The 18,675-nt window shown below is 36.4% G+C and overlaps 1 protein-coding gene across 8 annotated transcripts in view; it reads right to left on the reverse strand.

Annotated features, from left to right (window-relative positions):
• Positions 1-5,126: 5,126 nt before the first annotated feature.
• caskb (calcium/calmodulin-dependent serine protein kinase b) overlaps positions 5,127-18,675 on the reverse strand; it is a 56,745-nt gene continuing 43,196 nt past the window's right edge. For 3 of the 8 annotated variants that reach the window (XM_046836158.1, XM_046836084.1, XM_046836367.1), the window contains 10 exons: positions 18,132-18,167; positions 17,755-17,793; positions 17,150-17,346; positions 14,132-14,247; positions 9,289-9,369; positions 9,131-9,211; positions 8,587-8,789; positions 8,421-8,504; positions 8,074-8,100; positions 5,127-6,707 (listed from right to left, as the gene is read on the reverse strand). In XM_046836158.1, coding sequence (XP_046692114.1) covers positions 6,531-6,707; positions 8,074-8,100; positions 8,421-8,504; positions 8,587-8,789; positions 9,131-9,211; positions 9,289-9,369; positions 14,132-14,247; positions 17,150-17,346; positions 17,755-17,793; positions 18,132-18,167 — 1,041 coding nt within the window. In that variant the 3' untranslated portion in view covers positions 5,127-6,530. The remainder of the gene's footprint in view (positions 6,708-8,073; positions 8,101-8,420; positions 8,505-8,586; positions 8,790-9,130; positions 9,212-9,288; positions 9,370-14,131; positions 14,248-17,149; positions 17,347-17,754; positions 17,794-18,131; positions 18,168-18,675) is intronic. The other 5 variants (XM_046836532.1, XM_046836288.1, XM_046836446.1 and 2 more) reach the window with 3 other exon arrangements.

The following is an 18,675-nucleotide window of genomic DNA, read 5'->3' on the forward strand; positions in this document are numbered from 1 at the left end:
GACTTCCTGTCAAATCAAACCAGCCTGGTCATTCTTCTCAGACTTCGCTCATCAAACCTGCCTGGTTATTCTTCTCAGACTTCACTCATCAACAAAAGACAGTGTAATTTTTTCAAACCAGTCTATCTGGTATGAACAACCATGCCTCAGGTATATTCACAAAGTTCACACCTTTTACCCCATGCTGCTTTATTAACTGAAGCTCTAATCTTTACCTACATGATTTCACTGTGCTGCTGCTGCCACATGACTGGCCAATTGCCTACTTAACAAGTTATCAAGTATACAAAATATACATTTTAATTTTCCTTCTCATTTAGTTGCTTTTATTTCAATGTTTATTAAACTATTTAGTAAGTGTCATAATGATAATAAACTATTCATTATGTTAATTCTTTCAAATAAAATAGCATGACCAGCACTGGTACTAGGGTCATGATGAATTTGTCACACCACCACCACAGCCTTGTACATAGGCATGGGCTTTAATATAAAGGGTCAGTCTATACATGTTCACTTTGTAATACAGTACAATGGCACCTGTCAGGACTTTGGATATATAGCTGGGTGCATGTGATTTGTTTACCTGGGGAGGTGATTGCATCAGGATGCTTTATTGAAAGATGGCAAGCTCTGTATGTTAGCCAGCTCTGTAGGATTCTAGAGCCTAATTTGACATTTCCCTGACACAGCTATTTTCCATACCTGGGTCAGCCTGCAACCATGTTACACTCACTCTCTCTCTCTCTCTCTCTCTCTCTCTCTCTCTCTCTCTCTCTCTCTCTCTATATATATATATATATATATATATATATATATATATATATATGTGAGAGAAAGAGGGAGAGAGATTACATTTACTCTGTGGTGGTTGTTTGCATTACACACCTTCATCCACATCACATAACCACCGAACCTGTCAACAGGACCATTAATTAAAAAACCATTGGTTTATGGTCCATAAGTTCATATGCCTTGGGGGCATGCTTACTGTAATGGTAGTGTTGCAAACAGGGAATGAAAGATTTACATTTACATTTGGGGCATTGAGCAGACACCCTTATCCAGAGCAACGTACAAAAATGCTTTGAGTCTCTAGCAATGAATAAATCTACACTGGTACACCAGATTACGAACATAATATAAATATAACTTGAATTCTACAAAGCAAACTTGGAAAGTGCTAATTTAATTGTTTCAGGAAGAGGTAGATCTTCAATTGTTGCTTGAAGATAACCAGGGACTCTGCTGCACGAACATCTAGGGGAAGTTCATTCCAATACCTCGGCCAGAGCAGAGAAGATCCTTGAAATATAGTATATCGAAAGTATATTGAAAGATCCACTCCTTTTGGGGTCAATAATTTTGACCATAAATTTCATTGTCTTCTAGATAACTATGCTATTGTGGTAAAAGTCAAATGTTCCTAAATTCTGATTTTATCAGTGCTTGTAGTGCTCATAATGTTCTGTTAATAACCTAAGATGGGGGAAAAATGCATATTTCAATATGTGGATAGTTTTTTTAAATTGATTTTCATAATGATTACACAGCTAGATGTTACAAATGAAATACACAAGATACATTTATCAAGAAGTGTGGCTACCTTTATCAGCAGAGGACCTCCAGCAGTTTAGTGTTCCAGAGCACAAAGATGTCTACAGAATGGCAGAAAGAAAGGACACCAGCCAGTGGGTTTCTTAGCAAATTTTCTTTCAGACCATTTAATGCTCAGGGAAAACAACTGACGCATTACTTGTGTCAAGCCATTCCTGAACCAGATACAACATCGGAGGTGTCTTATCTGGGCAAAAGACAAAAAGGACTGGACTGTTGCTCAGTGGGACAAAGTCGTCTTTTCAGATAAAAGGAAAGAAAATTTTGGTCGCAGAGTCTGGAAGAAGAGAGGAGAGGCACAGAATCCAAGTGGTTTCAGGTCCAGTGTAAAGTTTGCACAGTCAGTGGTGGTTTGGGGAGTCATGTGATCTGCTGGTGTTGCTCCACTGTGTTTTATCAAGTCCAAGGTCAGCACAGCCATCTACCAGAAAGTTTTAGAACACTTCATGCTTCTCTCTGCTGACTAGTTTTATGGAGATGCTGATTTAATTTTCCAGCAGGATTTGGCACCTGCCCACACTGCCAAAAGCACCAAAAGTTGGTTAAATGACCATGGTGCTGGTGTGATTGACTGGCCTGAACCCCATAGAGAATCTATGGGTTATTGTCAAGAGGAAAATGAGAAACAGAGACCAAAATATGCAGATGAGCTGAAGGCCACTGTCAAAGAAACCTGGGCTTCCATACCACCTCAGCAGTGCCACAGACTGATCACCTCCATGCCATGCTGAATTCAGGCAGTAATTAAAGCAAAAGGAGCCTCTACCAAGTATTGAGTACATATACAGTAAATGAACATACTTTCCAGAAGGTCAACAATTCACTAAAAATGTTGTTTTTTTATTGGTCTTATGAAGTATTCAAATTTGTTTTAGATAATGAATTGGAGGGTTTTTGTTAAATGTGAGTCCAAATCATCAAAATTAAAAGAAATAAACACTTGAAATATATGAGTCTGTGTGTGATGAATCTATATAATATACGAGTTTCACTTTTTGTATTGAATTACTAAAATAAATAAACTTTTTAATGATATTCTAATTCATTGAGATGCACCTGTATGCTAATGGAGCTCACTTGCACGGAGGCATTGACATGCTGGAACAGGTTTAGGTCTCTTAGTTCAAGTGGAAATTTTTCATGTCACTCAGCACAACTGCCTCAGTCAGGCTCCGTCTCCATAGCAACGGAGACAGAGGATCATGGGTAGTGTTGACAGAAATGCAAAGGTTAATCTTTTTTCAGCTTTTTTTTTTTTTTTTTAGAGAATAAGGCAAAGAATATATGGTAAGGGTAAGAGATATAGTGTAATAAATGTGTGTCACTAATTAACTCCTTAATTAACCAGGAGAATATATTTAATGTATTTTGACTGGAAGGAACCACTGACGATGGTTTATAATGGCGAGTAGCTTACCGAATATGAAGCAGTAAAAACAAGGATGAAATCTCCTGTTTAAATCTTGAGTAATAGTGTTTGAAGATAAAAAAAAATCTATAACAAACAAAAATATATATATAAAAATAAAAATACAGCATCTGTGGTATCCATTGACAGAAAGAGAAATTTTGGCAGAGGCACCAAAAAATACTTCGTATTGAAATGCATTACATCCTCAGTCGTCCTCGGTGACACAGTATATTTCGTGACTACAGTATGTCACGAAGCAGAGACTGAGCTGGACTGTGACTATATATGGACCACACAATCCACTCAAAAAGTGTTAGAATGACTTTTGATTTTCTACACAATGATATTTTGATCTTTTAGAACATGAGCCATTAGATCATTTTCTTTTGCCGCGGAGTGCCCTATTACACTTTACTAATATATGTTATGTTCAAAAATATGTATGCATTCACTAGGGGTGGACAAAGTACAAAACATAAGTAACATAAGAACCAAACAGAGTTAAATGTGAGGCCATGCAACAGGACAACAATCCAATGAACACCAGCATATCTACAACAGAATGGCTGAAAAGGACCAGAATTAAGATGTTGCAATGGCCCAGTCAAACTCAGGACCTCAATCTGACTGAAATGCTGTTGTAGAACCATAAGAGAGCTGTGTGAACATAAATGCCCACAAACCACACTTTACTGAAGCAACATTAGAAATTCCTCCAGAATTCCTCCATAACAATGTGAGAGACTGTTAAAATCATACAAAACACAATTACTTCAAGCAAAAAAAATATAAAAAAGACACATGGTCTCGAAATGAAATTAAATAAAATGAAATTAAAATAAAATACAACCTCAGAGGAACAACACCTGACATTATGTCAGGTGTTGTTTCTCTGAGATTGTATTTCATTTTAAGACCTACAAAATTATTCTTTCCTGATATTTAAAACTACAAATTTCAAAGGTGGTGTACTCTTATTTCCACATAACATTGATGCTAGTTGATCCTGGCATTAAACAGAGGCAAACTTTGGAAAAATATAGCATAGGATTTGCAAATTGACAAAAACTACTACAACATGCGGACTTCATCCTATTTTGGGCTAAAATAAAAATTATTTTTTATAGGTCGTCACTTGCTATAGCAGATTTATACTGAGGTACATGGAGGCATGTTCATACTCAACTTTACCAGCAGTTTAGTTTGTTTTTTTCTACATTGCTGAACCTGACTGGATGATGAGCTGTGCCCAATTAACTGGTATATAGACAGGTATTGGCAGGATAAAAGAAAAAGTCTTGAAAATTGTTGCTTGTACTTTATAGATACAATGTGAAGTGTAAAAAGTATGTTTATTTTCTTTTAATTTTACTGAAGTATTTATTATTCTTAGTATAAATAAGCAAACCAAAATAATACTTGTGTTTAGTAATTAAAAAGAATTTTGTGAAAGATAGCAGTAGTACATTATCTACAGACAGGCTTCCTATAGGAGAACGCTGCAAGATTGATATTGTTAACTTACATTAATGGCACTTAGCAGACACGCTTATAAAGAGTGACTTACAATTGTCTAATTTATACAACTGAACAGTTCAGGGGTAGGGCCTTGCACAACAGCACAGGAGTTTGATGTTACAATCCATAGTCCAACATCTTAAATACTGAGGTATCAAAATCAAGTTGATTACTGAAAATATTGACTACGGGGGAAAAAAATTTTCATGCTCTCTTACATTTAGCATCTGAACCAAAATGTTTGTGTACCTCAAAGAGGTTAATTTGACAAGACTCTCTCTTTCACATTTCTTTTTACATGGAAGTTTTTTTATTTATACAATAATTTAATATAGATCACCAAAACTTTATGGAAATATGTCACCATTTGTTTTCATAAACTGAAATTTCAAAACATACAGATATTCTGACTGAGTTGATTAATCAATATTTCAATAGAATACCAACCTGGTTACTAGGGCATTTATAGGGTATGTACCGTGGCATTGATTCCAGACTGATACTGATGCTATACCGACATTGCTCTTGCAAGATAAAATGACTTGTTTTAATATTGTAAGAAGAGACAATAAATAACAAATTTTGCATGAATTCAAAGGCAGTTTACTTTTTCCCCAACACATGAAATCTATTTACAAAAGCCATACTGAGGAGTAACTTATTTTCAGAGAAATTTACACAAGGGAGATATGAAATGAAAAGTCTGTCACACTGAATTCATTTATGTCTATGCACACAACAATTCTTCCATTTAAGAAGAACGCATGTACCAGTGAAACAGGTAGACACAATAAAATCCCCTCGGTCTCAATCTTTCTGGGAGAAACATAAAACAATAATACTCTTAAGACACCACATTTCTGGAATGGCAGATCCAGGAAATTCTTATCACCCCCCACCCACCCAACCCACAAGACAAATAAAATTCAGACAAAATTTACAAACACATCACTTGACAGGCCATGAAAAAGGTTGTCCACTCAGAGGGTTTACCAGTGTTCCAGAGTTACAAGGATGTGCATAGGTGTCTGTTTCCCCCATCATTTTTTTTTTTACTTACTTTTTTGTTGTTTTTCTTTTTTAGGAGATGAGAGAAGTATGATACTGGTAACACCAAACACACTGCACTCTTGAACCATTCGGAATTTTTCACTCGGAGAAATAAAAACAAGAAGAAATTGAAAAGAGAGAGAGAGAGAGAGAGAGAGAGAGAGAGAGAGAGAGAGAGAGAGAGAGAGAGAGAGAGAGCGCGAGAGAGAGAGAGAGAGAGAGAGAGAGAGAGAGAGCACCCATCCCCTCTATTGTCCATTGTGCAAATTAAGAGTGCTAAACAAACAGAGGAAGTAACAGGAAAGGGTAAGAGACCAGCACAGGCTAAAGTTACCAAACTTCCAACATGTTCAGTCAAGTACCCTTTAAAAATAAATTATATAGAATTTTGGCGCACTCAAGCCAACTGTGCTTATCAACTGCCCATGGACAAGCCACTGTGAACATGTCCAGGAAATGTGACATTAAACTGAGTTAGACCGGTGGGGTGAGACAAGGAACAAGGTTTCTCTTCTGCCCGATCAGGCTGTGCCCAATTACAGTATTTAATCTGTGTATGGACTCATCCTCTCAAACCCTCCTGTCATTCAACAACCCACACCCAATCACTGACTGATTACTGTGCTCGTCATTGCTCTGAGATGCCGTCTCTTTCATTCCGAAAAACAAAGTACAAAATGTCCAACCCCTAGCTATAAGTACAGGACCATATTTATTCTTTTTATATTAATATTTATATATTTATATGTTTCGATATGTACAGCACTATGCTTTTGCAGTCCCACAGGAGGGTCTCGATGATATCAACACATGGACTAGTGGTTTGTGAGTCTGTTCGAAATTAATGTGTGTGGTTCTTTTTTCTTTTCTTTTTCTTTTGAGGAAGAGGAATAGCCTGGCCACACTGGTGTAAAACTGTGGCCTATAGGAGATGCTAGTAGACCCAAGATACAGGCACCCACTGAGCGGTGGTAGACACTACATCAATGGCCTCCTCCAGTAGCCGGATGGTTTCATCGATCTCGTTGTTGATGATGGTCATGTCGAAGTAGTGCGCATAGGATTTCTGCAGGGCCTCGGATTCTTTCTGCAGCCTTTGCAGAGACTCGTCCTGATTCAGGAAAGGAGGGGAAGAAGAACCAGAATGAGCCAAGCGTATACAGAGTTACATGCAGAAAGCTTGCTTGTGTTTTGTGATGGAGTTTGACCTTGGCCTGTGTTACATAAGACAGGATATGGATATGATATAATCATTAATCATAATGAGCCAAACTGTCCATTGCTACAAGCAAAGTACTTTAGTAACAGTGAAATAATGTAATTTTGAACAAGTTAAATAAAATTCAATGTTTTATTGCTATAATTCAGATTTCAAACATTTATTAAAATCTAATCATCATTAATGATGATGAGCCAAGGTTTGAATTGCCATAACTTGTGTTAGTGCTTGGACGAAAGCATAATGCAAATATCGCCAGTGACAAACTCTGTATGAAATTCTATGTTCTAAATATTATTCTGTAATGCTTAGTGATAAAATAAAATAATAAAAACACCTGATTATAGTTCATTTTGTTAGCTCTGGATTAACCTTATTCTGAAAAACATTTCCTGGAAATCCTGGACGTTACTTTTGCACAGATTTAACTTTTTTTTTCCATTGATTGCAGGGGCACAGATAAAACATTACAATTACATTACATTACAATTGTGGACAAAAGTTTGCCAATAGTTTTTGAATAGAATAAAGAATATGCACTTTTATTTTACAACAACAAAATAAAATCCCTAATTTCCCCATAAACCAGTCAGAGTTTCCTATCATGCAACAGCTGCCAACCAGGGAGGGTGAAGCAATTTCTCCATCCAAGACCATTGAAGCCAGCCAACCACACATTTTTGAATTGCTGTTCATTTTGCATTACAGGACAGAAGAACCCACTCAAAGGACTTGCCGCCTTCTTAGTGTGAGCTCCCAAACACCAATGATTGTCTAGTTTTGCTGTGATTAAGATTAGGACATCCCTGCTCCTCAAAGAACATGGCCAATGTTGCTCTCCTGAACTCCCAGATACAGCTGACTCTGGTATTTGATGCATTGTTGGGATTTAATGCTCTTTCTTTGCACAAAAGGAAATAATTCAACATCCATAGGGCAAATTGAAGCAGGCAAACTTTTGAACTCAATTGTAAATAGTACAAACACGAGCCATGACCTATGCATATTGGTGGGAAATCAGGGGTCATCATTCTTATCCTCAAAAGGCTGGTGTGGTTGCAGGCTTTCATTCCAAACAAGTCGAAGCCATACTTGTTTCTGCTCATTTAATCAGTTTATCTTAGTCATCAGTGCCTCCCCTCTGACTGAAATAAAAGCCTGGTGCCACTATGGATCTTTGTGCATAAGCATGAAGACATTTGATTTAGAGAGACTTAGTTGTAATTACTGGCATAAACCCTACAGGTCATGTACTTACAGGCAGTTTCCTGCACCACCTTGGAAGCTGAGTGCAGTGACGAGAAATGGCAAGGAAAAGAGTCATATAGAAACAACATGCAAAATGACAGACATGCAGCATGCAATGAGCCACAAAGAAGTACAGAACTTTGAGATTAGAAAAAAATAAATTATAATAGAAATAATAAAAAAAATATTGAAAGACTTAATGCAGCTAAAAGCAGACATGAAACATAACTGAAATTAAAGAAAAGAAGGTAAACAAGCTCAAACGAGAAATGTGAGCTAACTGTCAAATGTAAAAAAAAAAAAAAAAAATAAGATATGTATTATTTATGTGAGTTATTAGAGGAAAATCATGCTCACCTCATTCATACCAGGGGTGACAGTTGGAGCAGCGATAAAAACAACATAGGGAGCAAATTCAGCTGTCCGCAACACTTTCAGTGCCTGTCAAAAAGAACAGAATCATCAGTAACACAGCCAAAGCAACATAATGAACAGTACAATCAGATACGGATTTGTCTGGGACCTGTGGCTCTACATCCAGAATGGAGATCATGCCCTGCTCGTGAATCTTTCGAATGGTTTCCAGACGTGTACCATACATCGCATCCTCATGGCTCCCATACTCCAGGTACTCGTTGTTTGAGATGTCCTGCATCATCTGGTCATGTGACACAAAGTAGTAATTCTTACCATTTTCCTCATCCTTTTTAGGGGGTCTGGTTGTGTCTAAGAAAGTGTAGAGGAACAGCACTTAAGAGTACATCAAACACCTAATGATTTATATGGCTGCAGCCACAAATCTTTACACTCTACTGTGCTATACTGTATATTAGCTATTGTTTACTATTAATTCAGGATACATAATATGATCTATCTTTTTTTTTTAACTCAGTTAAATACCTTTCATTTTGTAATCTGTCCTTATGAGCATGAAAGCTGAAAAATTTAGCTGTGCATCACTATACAATCCTTAACTTTACAAAAAGCACTATATTTCTTTGCTTGCTACTGATAGCGAAGTCATCCAGCAAATATTTGGTAGGTATTATCTATAGTATGTGACTTACGTGGGATGGGATAAGCAAATCTGTTTGGGTGCTTTGCGATAAGTGTATTCTTTATATGTCGTCTGCCAACACCATGGGCTCCTGCAGAAAGAAACAGGTTATAGAAGGAGGACAAAGAATCCAGCAATACCTACAGAAAATGCTATACAGCCACATACCTAATAAGACCAGTGTTTTTCTCTTGAAAGCAGGCAACTTGACAACTTCTTCATACGTGACAAGATCTAGTTGGTCGAACACTAGAGGAGAACGGAGAGGTGAGAAGACGTAGGACTGTGTGAAACAATGTTGAAGCAGTTAGGCAATAAGCCTGGATGTCAAATAAATAAAAAAAATCCTTTTCTGTGTGGATTCAAAGCATCTGGCTCAAAAGAGAACAACCCACCCCCCATACCCCCATACAAGTATTGGGGTTTGTATTAGATTGCAAAATAGACTGTAATAGTATGATTGATAGATTGTGCTCTATTTTCCGCAACACTCCAATAATGTATTTTAGGCCGAGAATGTTATATAATCTGAATTGATTTACAAAATGTTACATTTTCAATATTCAATTATCCTGCTAAATTCAATTCATTAACCGTATCAAATAACGGAAACGTGATGTGGTAGGCAGTGAATATGCATTATTTCAGAAAATATAGGATCTGTCCAAAAGAGCCTAACCCTAGAGCTTTTTATTTCGAGACTTATTACTTCTAGAGCACATCTATACCTTTAAAAAAAAAAAAAAAAAGAAAATATATGAGGTCTGGAGATGGGTATCTTAAAATGTCATCATAAACATGCATTCTACATGAGTATTTATACATGAGAGCTAAACAAAGTAATATGTATGTATTTTCTGTATATAATAGATGCTGAATGAGGAGAAAAAACATGCATTCCTGTAAGAAAATGTGGTTACTGCTTTCAGCATCCTTTTGATTGCTATGATAAAATAAAACATTACAACACAGACTACAGAGGAATAAAAAGGGTGGGGAATAATAAACACACTGCATTGTTGTCTTACCTGTGACATGGGTCCACAGGGGTGGACAAATCACTCTCAGGGAAATTAGCTTTATATTTAGGGGATGAGTAGGTCTAACAATTACATTTAATGCACTCCAGAGTGGTGCAACCATAATACTATTATCACTAGACGGAACACTGCAGCTTTTTTGGTCTAGATAATAGTTATGATGTGTCCACACCTGTTTTCCCTTTAAAATTACTGAACAATTATGTTAAAATTACAAATAAAAATTAAAACAAAAATGGAGGCATTAGTCTGTTGTACTTACATGCAAGAGGGCCATTAGGGAGAGAAAGCATGAAAAATGGACAAGGTAAAAGGAGTGGGGCATCAAAATTGGTTAAACAGACACCATAACTGAGCTGCCATAGCAACATTGCCTGCTGCTGTATTTGCAGGCGCAAAGAAAACAGACAATAGCACACTGCTGGATAGGACAGCACAAAGCCATGCACATTCAGTCGAATCAAACAATTAACAAGAAAACAAGGTCTGTTCTTTTGTCTTTGCTATACACTGACAACCCCCAATTGGGTTTCAGAACAAAAGATGAATATGAATTGATAAATCAGAAATCCAGAATTAATTTTCTGTCTGCATCTACACGTGCTAAATAACTTAAGAACATAGCACCATTGGTGGCAGATCACCCAATTTTTATGTGAGCGAAAGCACTGAACAAAAACTACACAAAGTAAATAGCGCTCAAACTTTGGTTGTTTTTTTCTTCAAATATTAGTAGATAATGCTTCTGTAGACTTTTCAATTATTTCTACTGCTACCACTACCAATTTCAACACACTTTCACCTCACTATAACTTGGGTATAAGCTATCAAAAACAAGGATTAACTTTTACTCTCGGTATTTCTGTGTGATCTCTAATCTGACCTTCAGATTCTTACTGCTGATTAGAGGTTGACCGATTTGACTGATACTGATAGTTGGGTTGGATCATACTTGCCTATAACAGATTGATCAACCAATAGTTGTTTTTAAATGGATACTGGATAAAAAACACCCCATGTAAAATAGTACTGAACTTTATTACAAAAATTTTAAATATAAAAAACAGTACTGAATCATAATGTGTTAAAATAAATAAATATATCAATAAATAAGTATAATTATTAAATGAATAAATGATCAATAATAAATATAAACAGCACGTGGCATCAGTCATTTGCCTCTAGAGGCCACTCTCATAATGACAGCAAACTGGAAGCCGGAAAAACTATCGGTATGGATTTTTGCAGAAAGCCCATAATTCCAGCAATCGACTATCGGTGCTGACCTCTACTGTTAATAGTTGTTAATAGAGGCTATTGTGGCATAGCCTCTATATTTCTTAAAGTCTTCTTTAAATTTTGTATATAATTTTTCCTGCCCATGAAGACTGTTGGAGAGATTTCTAATATTTCTGATCAATTGAAAAATGAATGGGTAAAAACTAAATGTGCCATGTTTTTAATTGTTTAACACATTAAGATGTAAATATCAGAAAATAAAATTCTAGCTATTGTATTATATTTATCTTTTGATTCATACTCGATGAAAACCATACACACAGAGTATGTGCCCACACACACACACACACACACCATTTAAACCACTGAAGGGTGAAATAAAAAAAATTCATCATCTTATTACAGTAGAACATGTCAAGGAGTGGGATTTACAGTATAGGGCAGCAAGTGAATAATCAACTATCAAAGTTGATGTGAATATGGATCTGACCAACTTGGAAATTGGCCATAATGTGATGGCTAGACAATTGCATCAGAAATTGGCAAGGTAGCAGATTTTGTTAGGTGCCCTCGGTATTTTGTGGTCAAAGCCTACATAAAGTGTCCCACGGACAACCAGTGAACTAGCAAAAGGCTCATGGAAACCCAAGGCTCATTGATGTGTGAGGTTAGAGCATCTATTCTGAGCCAACAGGTGGTTTTAATGTTATAGCTGATCAGAGTATTTTTACACAGTGGGATACAAAAGCCTCAACTAGTGAAATTTTCTTATATATTTTACATTCTTTTTTTATCTACTACAACAATTGACAAATTAAATTTTTGACAACTTGAGTGAAACATTTGAATATTGACATGAATTTAAGAGGTTTTTTTTAGTATTGTTCAGGAATTGTTTGAGGAACATTACAAATAATTCAGGATGTTTACATGCTTTTTCATAATAAACGCATCTGCGGGATGTACTCTAAGGTCAGATGCATGGAGGCCTTATCTTATAACTTTACAGGACATACAGGATATGCTGCTCATGTACCAGCCTCAAAGGGTCAGAGCTGCTTTGGTAACAAAAACAGGAATCCACACAATATTAAAAAGGTGGTTTTAATGTTATGGTTAATCAGTGGAGAGTGAGGTTGGATTAGGCCTGTGCTGTGTGTCTGGCTACTGACAGCAACGTGTGGCAAGAAAGTATAACGTTGCTCTACAAGCAAAAGTCATCAAGATGTTAGAACAATTTATTCAAACTATATTGTTCTCGGTGTGTTTTGTAGTCATTAATGCTAATTTAAACAAACATTACAAAATTAACTAGGTAAATATTATTTACATGTTCAAAACGGTTATATTTTTATTTTTTTATAAGGGTATTTTATGAGGTGACCCATGTAACCCCGAACCCCAAAATATTTTTCCCTCCTGCAAAAGAAGTTAGGTTCCATGCTTTTTTCAGGCACGAACAGGAATTAGGAGTTAAAACTTAGCTAACACTTCACAAATGCCTTTTGAGAGTATTGTTGAGAGCAGAGTAATATATGCTTTTTGTCACAAAGGAGAAGTTATCTCAATCTGGTTTCATCAACATAATGAGTTCAGTGTAGGTTCAGTGGTTTCATGAGTCAGCAAACCTGAATCCAATTGGGGATTTATTGAGCCATACAGAAGTTTCACAGCATGAATGTGCAGCTAACATTATATATATATATATATTATATATATATATATATATGCAGAATTTGTTTCAACATGAAACAATGTCAAATGAATGTTTCATGACTTTTTCTTTGATCTTGCATTTAATTAAGGGAATTTTTACACACACCTTTGTATTTTTCTCAATCTTGTCCAATAAGTTAATTTAATTTGCCATAGCTGGACTCCAATCAAACTCCAGAAACATCACGGAAAAAGCAAACAGAATGCACCTAAGCTCAATTGATGTGTGTTAGCAAAGAGTCTGAACACTTAGGTGGAACACTTAGGTGGAATACTAAAAGATTTTAGTAATTGTTTTTATCATCATATTGCTATTCTGTGTTTACCCATTATAGATTGTTAGCAAAATTTAAAAAAATGAAAAGTCAGTCCCTTTTTTTTTTTCGTGAAATCTAAATCAAAATAAAGTGTGCAAAACTAAAGGGGTCTGAATACTTTTTAAACCTGCTGCATTAAAAAAAGTATATTTCTTGAATAAGTTACCCAGCAAGTTTACCAGTTTTCATATCTACCAGAGTTTCTCTATAGTTACATACCAAACAGCATATTAGAATATTCTAAGAAAGAAAATATTTCTGTCAAACATTAGTATAATTCTGTTCTATGCATATTTTAGCTTGTAAGCAGGGGTCATGCATTGCCCCTGTAAAAAAACAGAATTAAGGATAATGATAATGGCAGTATGGTGATGGGCCTTGAAGCCCTGCTATAGTTACCAAATGTTTCTAATGGCTAATAAATGATTGTTTGGGTAAAAATTGTAAAGATTCTAAACGATTTTTATTTTTGCAGCCACACTTTTGCATCTTTATTTCAATAGCAACCGTAGCAGATGAAATCACACTGATGTTCAGTTTAAAAGTGTAAAAGATGGATAAAAACCTACTTTATATAAAAATCATGATTTGGATTATTTTCAGTATTCCCATGTGTAAGAATAGTACATGAATGTTCCAGCTGCTAAAATAACCATTTATTTTGAACCCATTAGCCCAATTAAGTTCATCTTGACCTACCTGCATTATGCTTAGCTAGGTATTTGTCTTTGTACTGTTTCTTCTTCTTGCCAAACCAGGTACAACTGGCCTGCTGCTCCTGCTTGGTTTTCTCCATCGCTAAGCAGGCCACACGCCTAAGACACATAATACAACCGCAGTTACCTTATACACCTTGGGTAACTTCATGCAAGAAGAGACAATATTTATATTTTTCATATGTTGTGCGTTATAAAATCACAATACACTAGCAAAATATTAGTGCAACATTAAAATTCTTTCAATAAATTAAAGATAAATAATTCCTTAACAATGGGGGGGGACTCAAAATAAACTAATATAAAATAATATAAGCACAAGCATCATTAGCTAACAATAAATGGTACAAAATATATCAAATGTCTACACACCCCTGTAAAAAAAGAAAAAGATAAATCATGTCAGAACTTTTTCCACCTTCAATGTTAAGACAAATGAAATCTAAGGGGAAAAATAATCTGTTTTGAAAATATTTCAAAGAAAAAAAAACCTGCAATAACCTTGTAAAATAAGCATGCACAACTCTAAACTAACACTTTGTTGAAAAACAGTTTTATTTTAATACACCACCCTGTCCATGGACTATGATGTTTGCAGAGAATATTGTGATTTGTGGTGAGCAGGTTGAGAAGAGCTTGGAGAGGTGGAGGACTGGAGAGAAGAGGAATGAAAGTCAGTAGAAGTAAGACATGTACATGTGTGTGAATGAGAGGGAGGGCAGTGGAAGGGTGCGGTTGCAGGGAGAAGAGGTGGAGAAGGTGAAGGAGTTTAGGTACCTGGGGTCAACAGTGCAAAGTAATGGAGAGTGTGTTAGAGTAAAGAAAAGAGTGCAGGCAGGGTGGAGTGAGTGGAGAAGAGTGACAGGAGTGAACTGTGATGAGACCTGCGATATTGCATGGTTTAGAGACAGTGGCATTAAGTAAAAGACAGGAGGTGAAGCTGCAGGTAGCAGAGCTGAAGATGTTGAGGTTTTTGTTGGGAGTGACGACGATGGACAAGATTAAAAACAAATTTATTAGAGGGACAGTGCATGTAGGACGTTTTGGAGACAAGGTGAGGGAGGCGAGATTGGGATGGTTTGGACATGTGCAGAGGAGGGACAGGGGGTACATCAGTAGAAGAATGCTGAGGATGAAGCCACCAGGAAGGAGTCAGGGTTTATGGATGTGGTGAGAGAAGACATGCAGGTAGTTGGGTTGAAAGAGGCAGATGTAGAGGACAGAGGGTTATAGAGACGGATGATCTGCTGTGGTGACCACTAATAAGAGAAGTTAAAAGAAGGAGAAGACCATAACACATTTGCAACCTGGTTTTGGGTGGTGATGATTTATTAAAATTTTTTTTGAAAGAGGGTTTCCTTCACCCATATATGAGACGAGAGGTTGTCGTCACATGCAGAGAATAATTAGTACTGGTCAGATACTCATTGTTGCTGTAGGTCTTTTGGCAGCCTCCCCGGTAAGCTTTTTCTTGTACATTTATAAGATTTGAAAGGGCACCCTTTTCTTGGAGATGCCATGGTGCTGCTCCATTCTTTCTATCATTGCCTTTTTTAGTGTTCCATTGTACACCTTATGATCTGGAAACTCTTTTATACCTTTCTTCTAATCATGGCCTTTCAGTAAGTAAAATACCATGCATTCTTAGTAAGTTAATTGAAAACAATGGCTTTAGCAGTCAAATGCAACCAAGAAAATGCAAGGAAAAAAAAAATCTAACAAAACAAGCTTCTTTATTCAGGATTAATCAAAATAATGCTATCTTATAATTACTCTTAAACATAGGATTGAATGTGATCGATTCACTCTGAACACAGTCACACTCCAAATTCTAAAAGGGTGTGTACCAGGCTATTTTAACTTTTTTCTATATACAATTCTATACTTTTCCCCAAAAAATGTTTCAGATTTTTGTACACAAGAACAAATAATACCTGTGATGGTTGTCTAGTAATCTTTTGGGTCTGTCAAATTCTAAAAAAATTGGCATATTTATCTCCACAACGACTACGCAACAGATTATATGCTCTATAGTCTGCCAGGCATCTTTTCTTGTGAAATATGATTTTCAAGCTAGCTCAAACTTGTTAATTGTGTGCTGTATTATGAGAAAACAGAAAACAGATAAGCCATAACATTAAACCCATAACATTAAACCCACTGAGAGGTGAGGTGAATAACACTGACTACCTCATTATCGTGGCACCTGTCAAGAATTGGGATTTATTAGGCAGCAATGAAAATTCAGTTCTCAAAGTTGATGTGTTAAAAGCAGAGAAAAGTTAGCATGCACAAGGAACTGAGCAAGGCCAATTTGTGATGGCTCACCAACTGGGTCAGAGCATCTATAATATGACAAGTCTAAATATTGGTTATTAACTATCAAAAGTGGTCTAAGGAAGGACAACCAGCTCCAAGGGAGCAGAGGTTAGCTGGTTCGTTCCCACAGAAAAGCTAATGAAGCACAAATAGCTGAAAAAATTAATGCAGGATATGATATTGAGGTGTCAAAACACACAGTGCCTCACAGCTTCAGACCAATAAGCTTCTTGACCCCTGTCCACCACCAAAACCACCTGCAATGTGCAGAGTAAGCATTAGAACTAGACCTTGGACCAATGGAAGAAAGTGCCTGATCCGATCAATCATGTTCAACGATGTGGTTTTCAAATAAAAAGTTGTAAAAATGTCAAAAGTCAAATTAAATCCTACATCCATATTTATAAGAAATTAACAAAAAAAAGAGGCCATTTCACCTCACGAACACGTAAAAATTAAATCCTTAATCTTTAAAACAGTTGCAAATATATATAGGCTGTTTGTAATAATTGAATTTTTTAAATGCACTTTTACAGTGACGGAAATGTAAGGCATGTTTTGGATTTTAGCATCCTTCCCTAGGAGATTTTATACCAGGTAAATGTGTAAATGCTGTTTACATGGAAGCTGTGTGCAGATACATACGCAACACATCACATCACATGTAGTATATGACGCTCACCACTCCTGCAGCTCAGGGGAGGGAATGAGTCCAGCTGTACCATTTTTCATGTTCTCCAGCTTGCCCTGCCACCAGTTGTGGTCATCCTTACTGATGATCTGGATTATGTCACCAACCCGGAAGCGAATGCCCGCTTCTTTACATGGGATGAGGTCATCTTTGGCGGGGTCATACTCAAACTGTGCACGTACGAATATCTGGGGACAAAGGTTAACAATTTAAAAGGCTATCAATCATAGCCAATAAAACAACAGTCATGACGCCATATTGTCACACACGCACACACACACACACACACACACACACACACACACACACAGACCCTTAATAACCCTAGCACAAAGGTGCATGCCTGTTTCAAACAGACTCTGAGAACGGCAATACCACTGAGGCATAAAGATGGGCAAAACCCATTTCTTTTTATGGGGACTATAAAATACAATAAGCTACACCTACAGAAGCAAAGCCTTATGAAAAAGACCTGTTGCAACTGGGTGCAACAAAAGCAAAAAAATGGTTAAAGCCAGCAGGGTGAGATAGTGTTCACTGTAATAACGTCGAGTGGGAAAGACTACGGTAATCAGATCTCTTCTGAAGATACATACCTTCATGGACATTTTATCCTTGATTGCAGGTCTGGAGATCTAAGGGGTCAAAGGATCATGCATGCACACAAACACGCACACGCGCACACACACACACACGTCACACAGTATAAGAAAGCTCACACTGACTGGACTCAAGGTAGATATGTACACCAGGTAAAAGAAGAGACAGATCAGTGATTATTTGGCTGGTAGCTGAGCTTTACTAGTCAACCTCACTACTTAAAGCTAAACATACATTCATAGCATTGTCACACTCATAAGCTTGTCTGAACACATAGAACCCATTAACCCACACACACTCACATGATCAGGTAAAAGTGTTACGAGCAGTGCAATCAATAAAGACAACAAAGGGCCATTATAAAAATGCTCACCTGCCGTCCTTTGGGTTGGATGGTTGCTGGCAAGTCCTAAAAACATTTCCAGCCATTAGTACACTAGTATAACACTAGTAGTATATTTCTGTTAGCAATGTCTGATTCACTAACGCCAATGATAAATAAGCTACTTGGATACAAAATCTACATAGGAATTGTAAAGTATTTACAGCCCCCTAGTTTTTGCATACATTTTGTAATAAATGTAATTTTAAATTGATATATATTTTTGTCCCTGTATCTAATTTATAATACAGAAAAAACAATGTTTTCCCTAACATTTCTTGTTGTGTATAAGGTATCACAGTGAATGCCATATTGAGGAAAAAAAACATGAAAGATGGGGGAAAAAAGACAAGAAACTTAATTGCTTGATTCACCACGATATAAGTGTATAAATGTACAGTTATTATGTAAGTATTATGTTATTCCTTTACACAATTTACTGTAGATGTGCATTTTTTTTTTTTTTTTACTAATGTAGGACTTTTGGACAGTGTTAACAATGTTTCATTCATAAACTTTGCAACATTTCTTTACA

Source organism: Silurus meridionalis, chromosome 1, assembly GCF_014805685.1.
Source record: "Silurus meridionalis isolate SWU-2019-XX chromosome 1, ASM1480568v1, whole genome shotgun sequence".
Lineage (NCBI taxonomy): Eukaryota > Metazoa > Chordata > Actinopteri > Siluriformes > Siluridae > Silurus > Silurus meridionalis.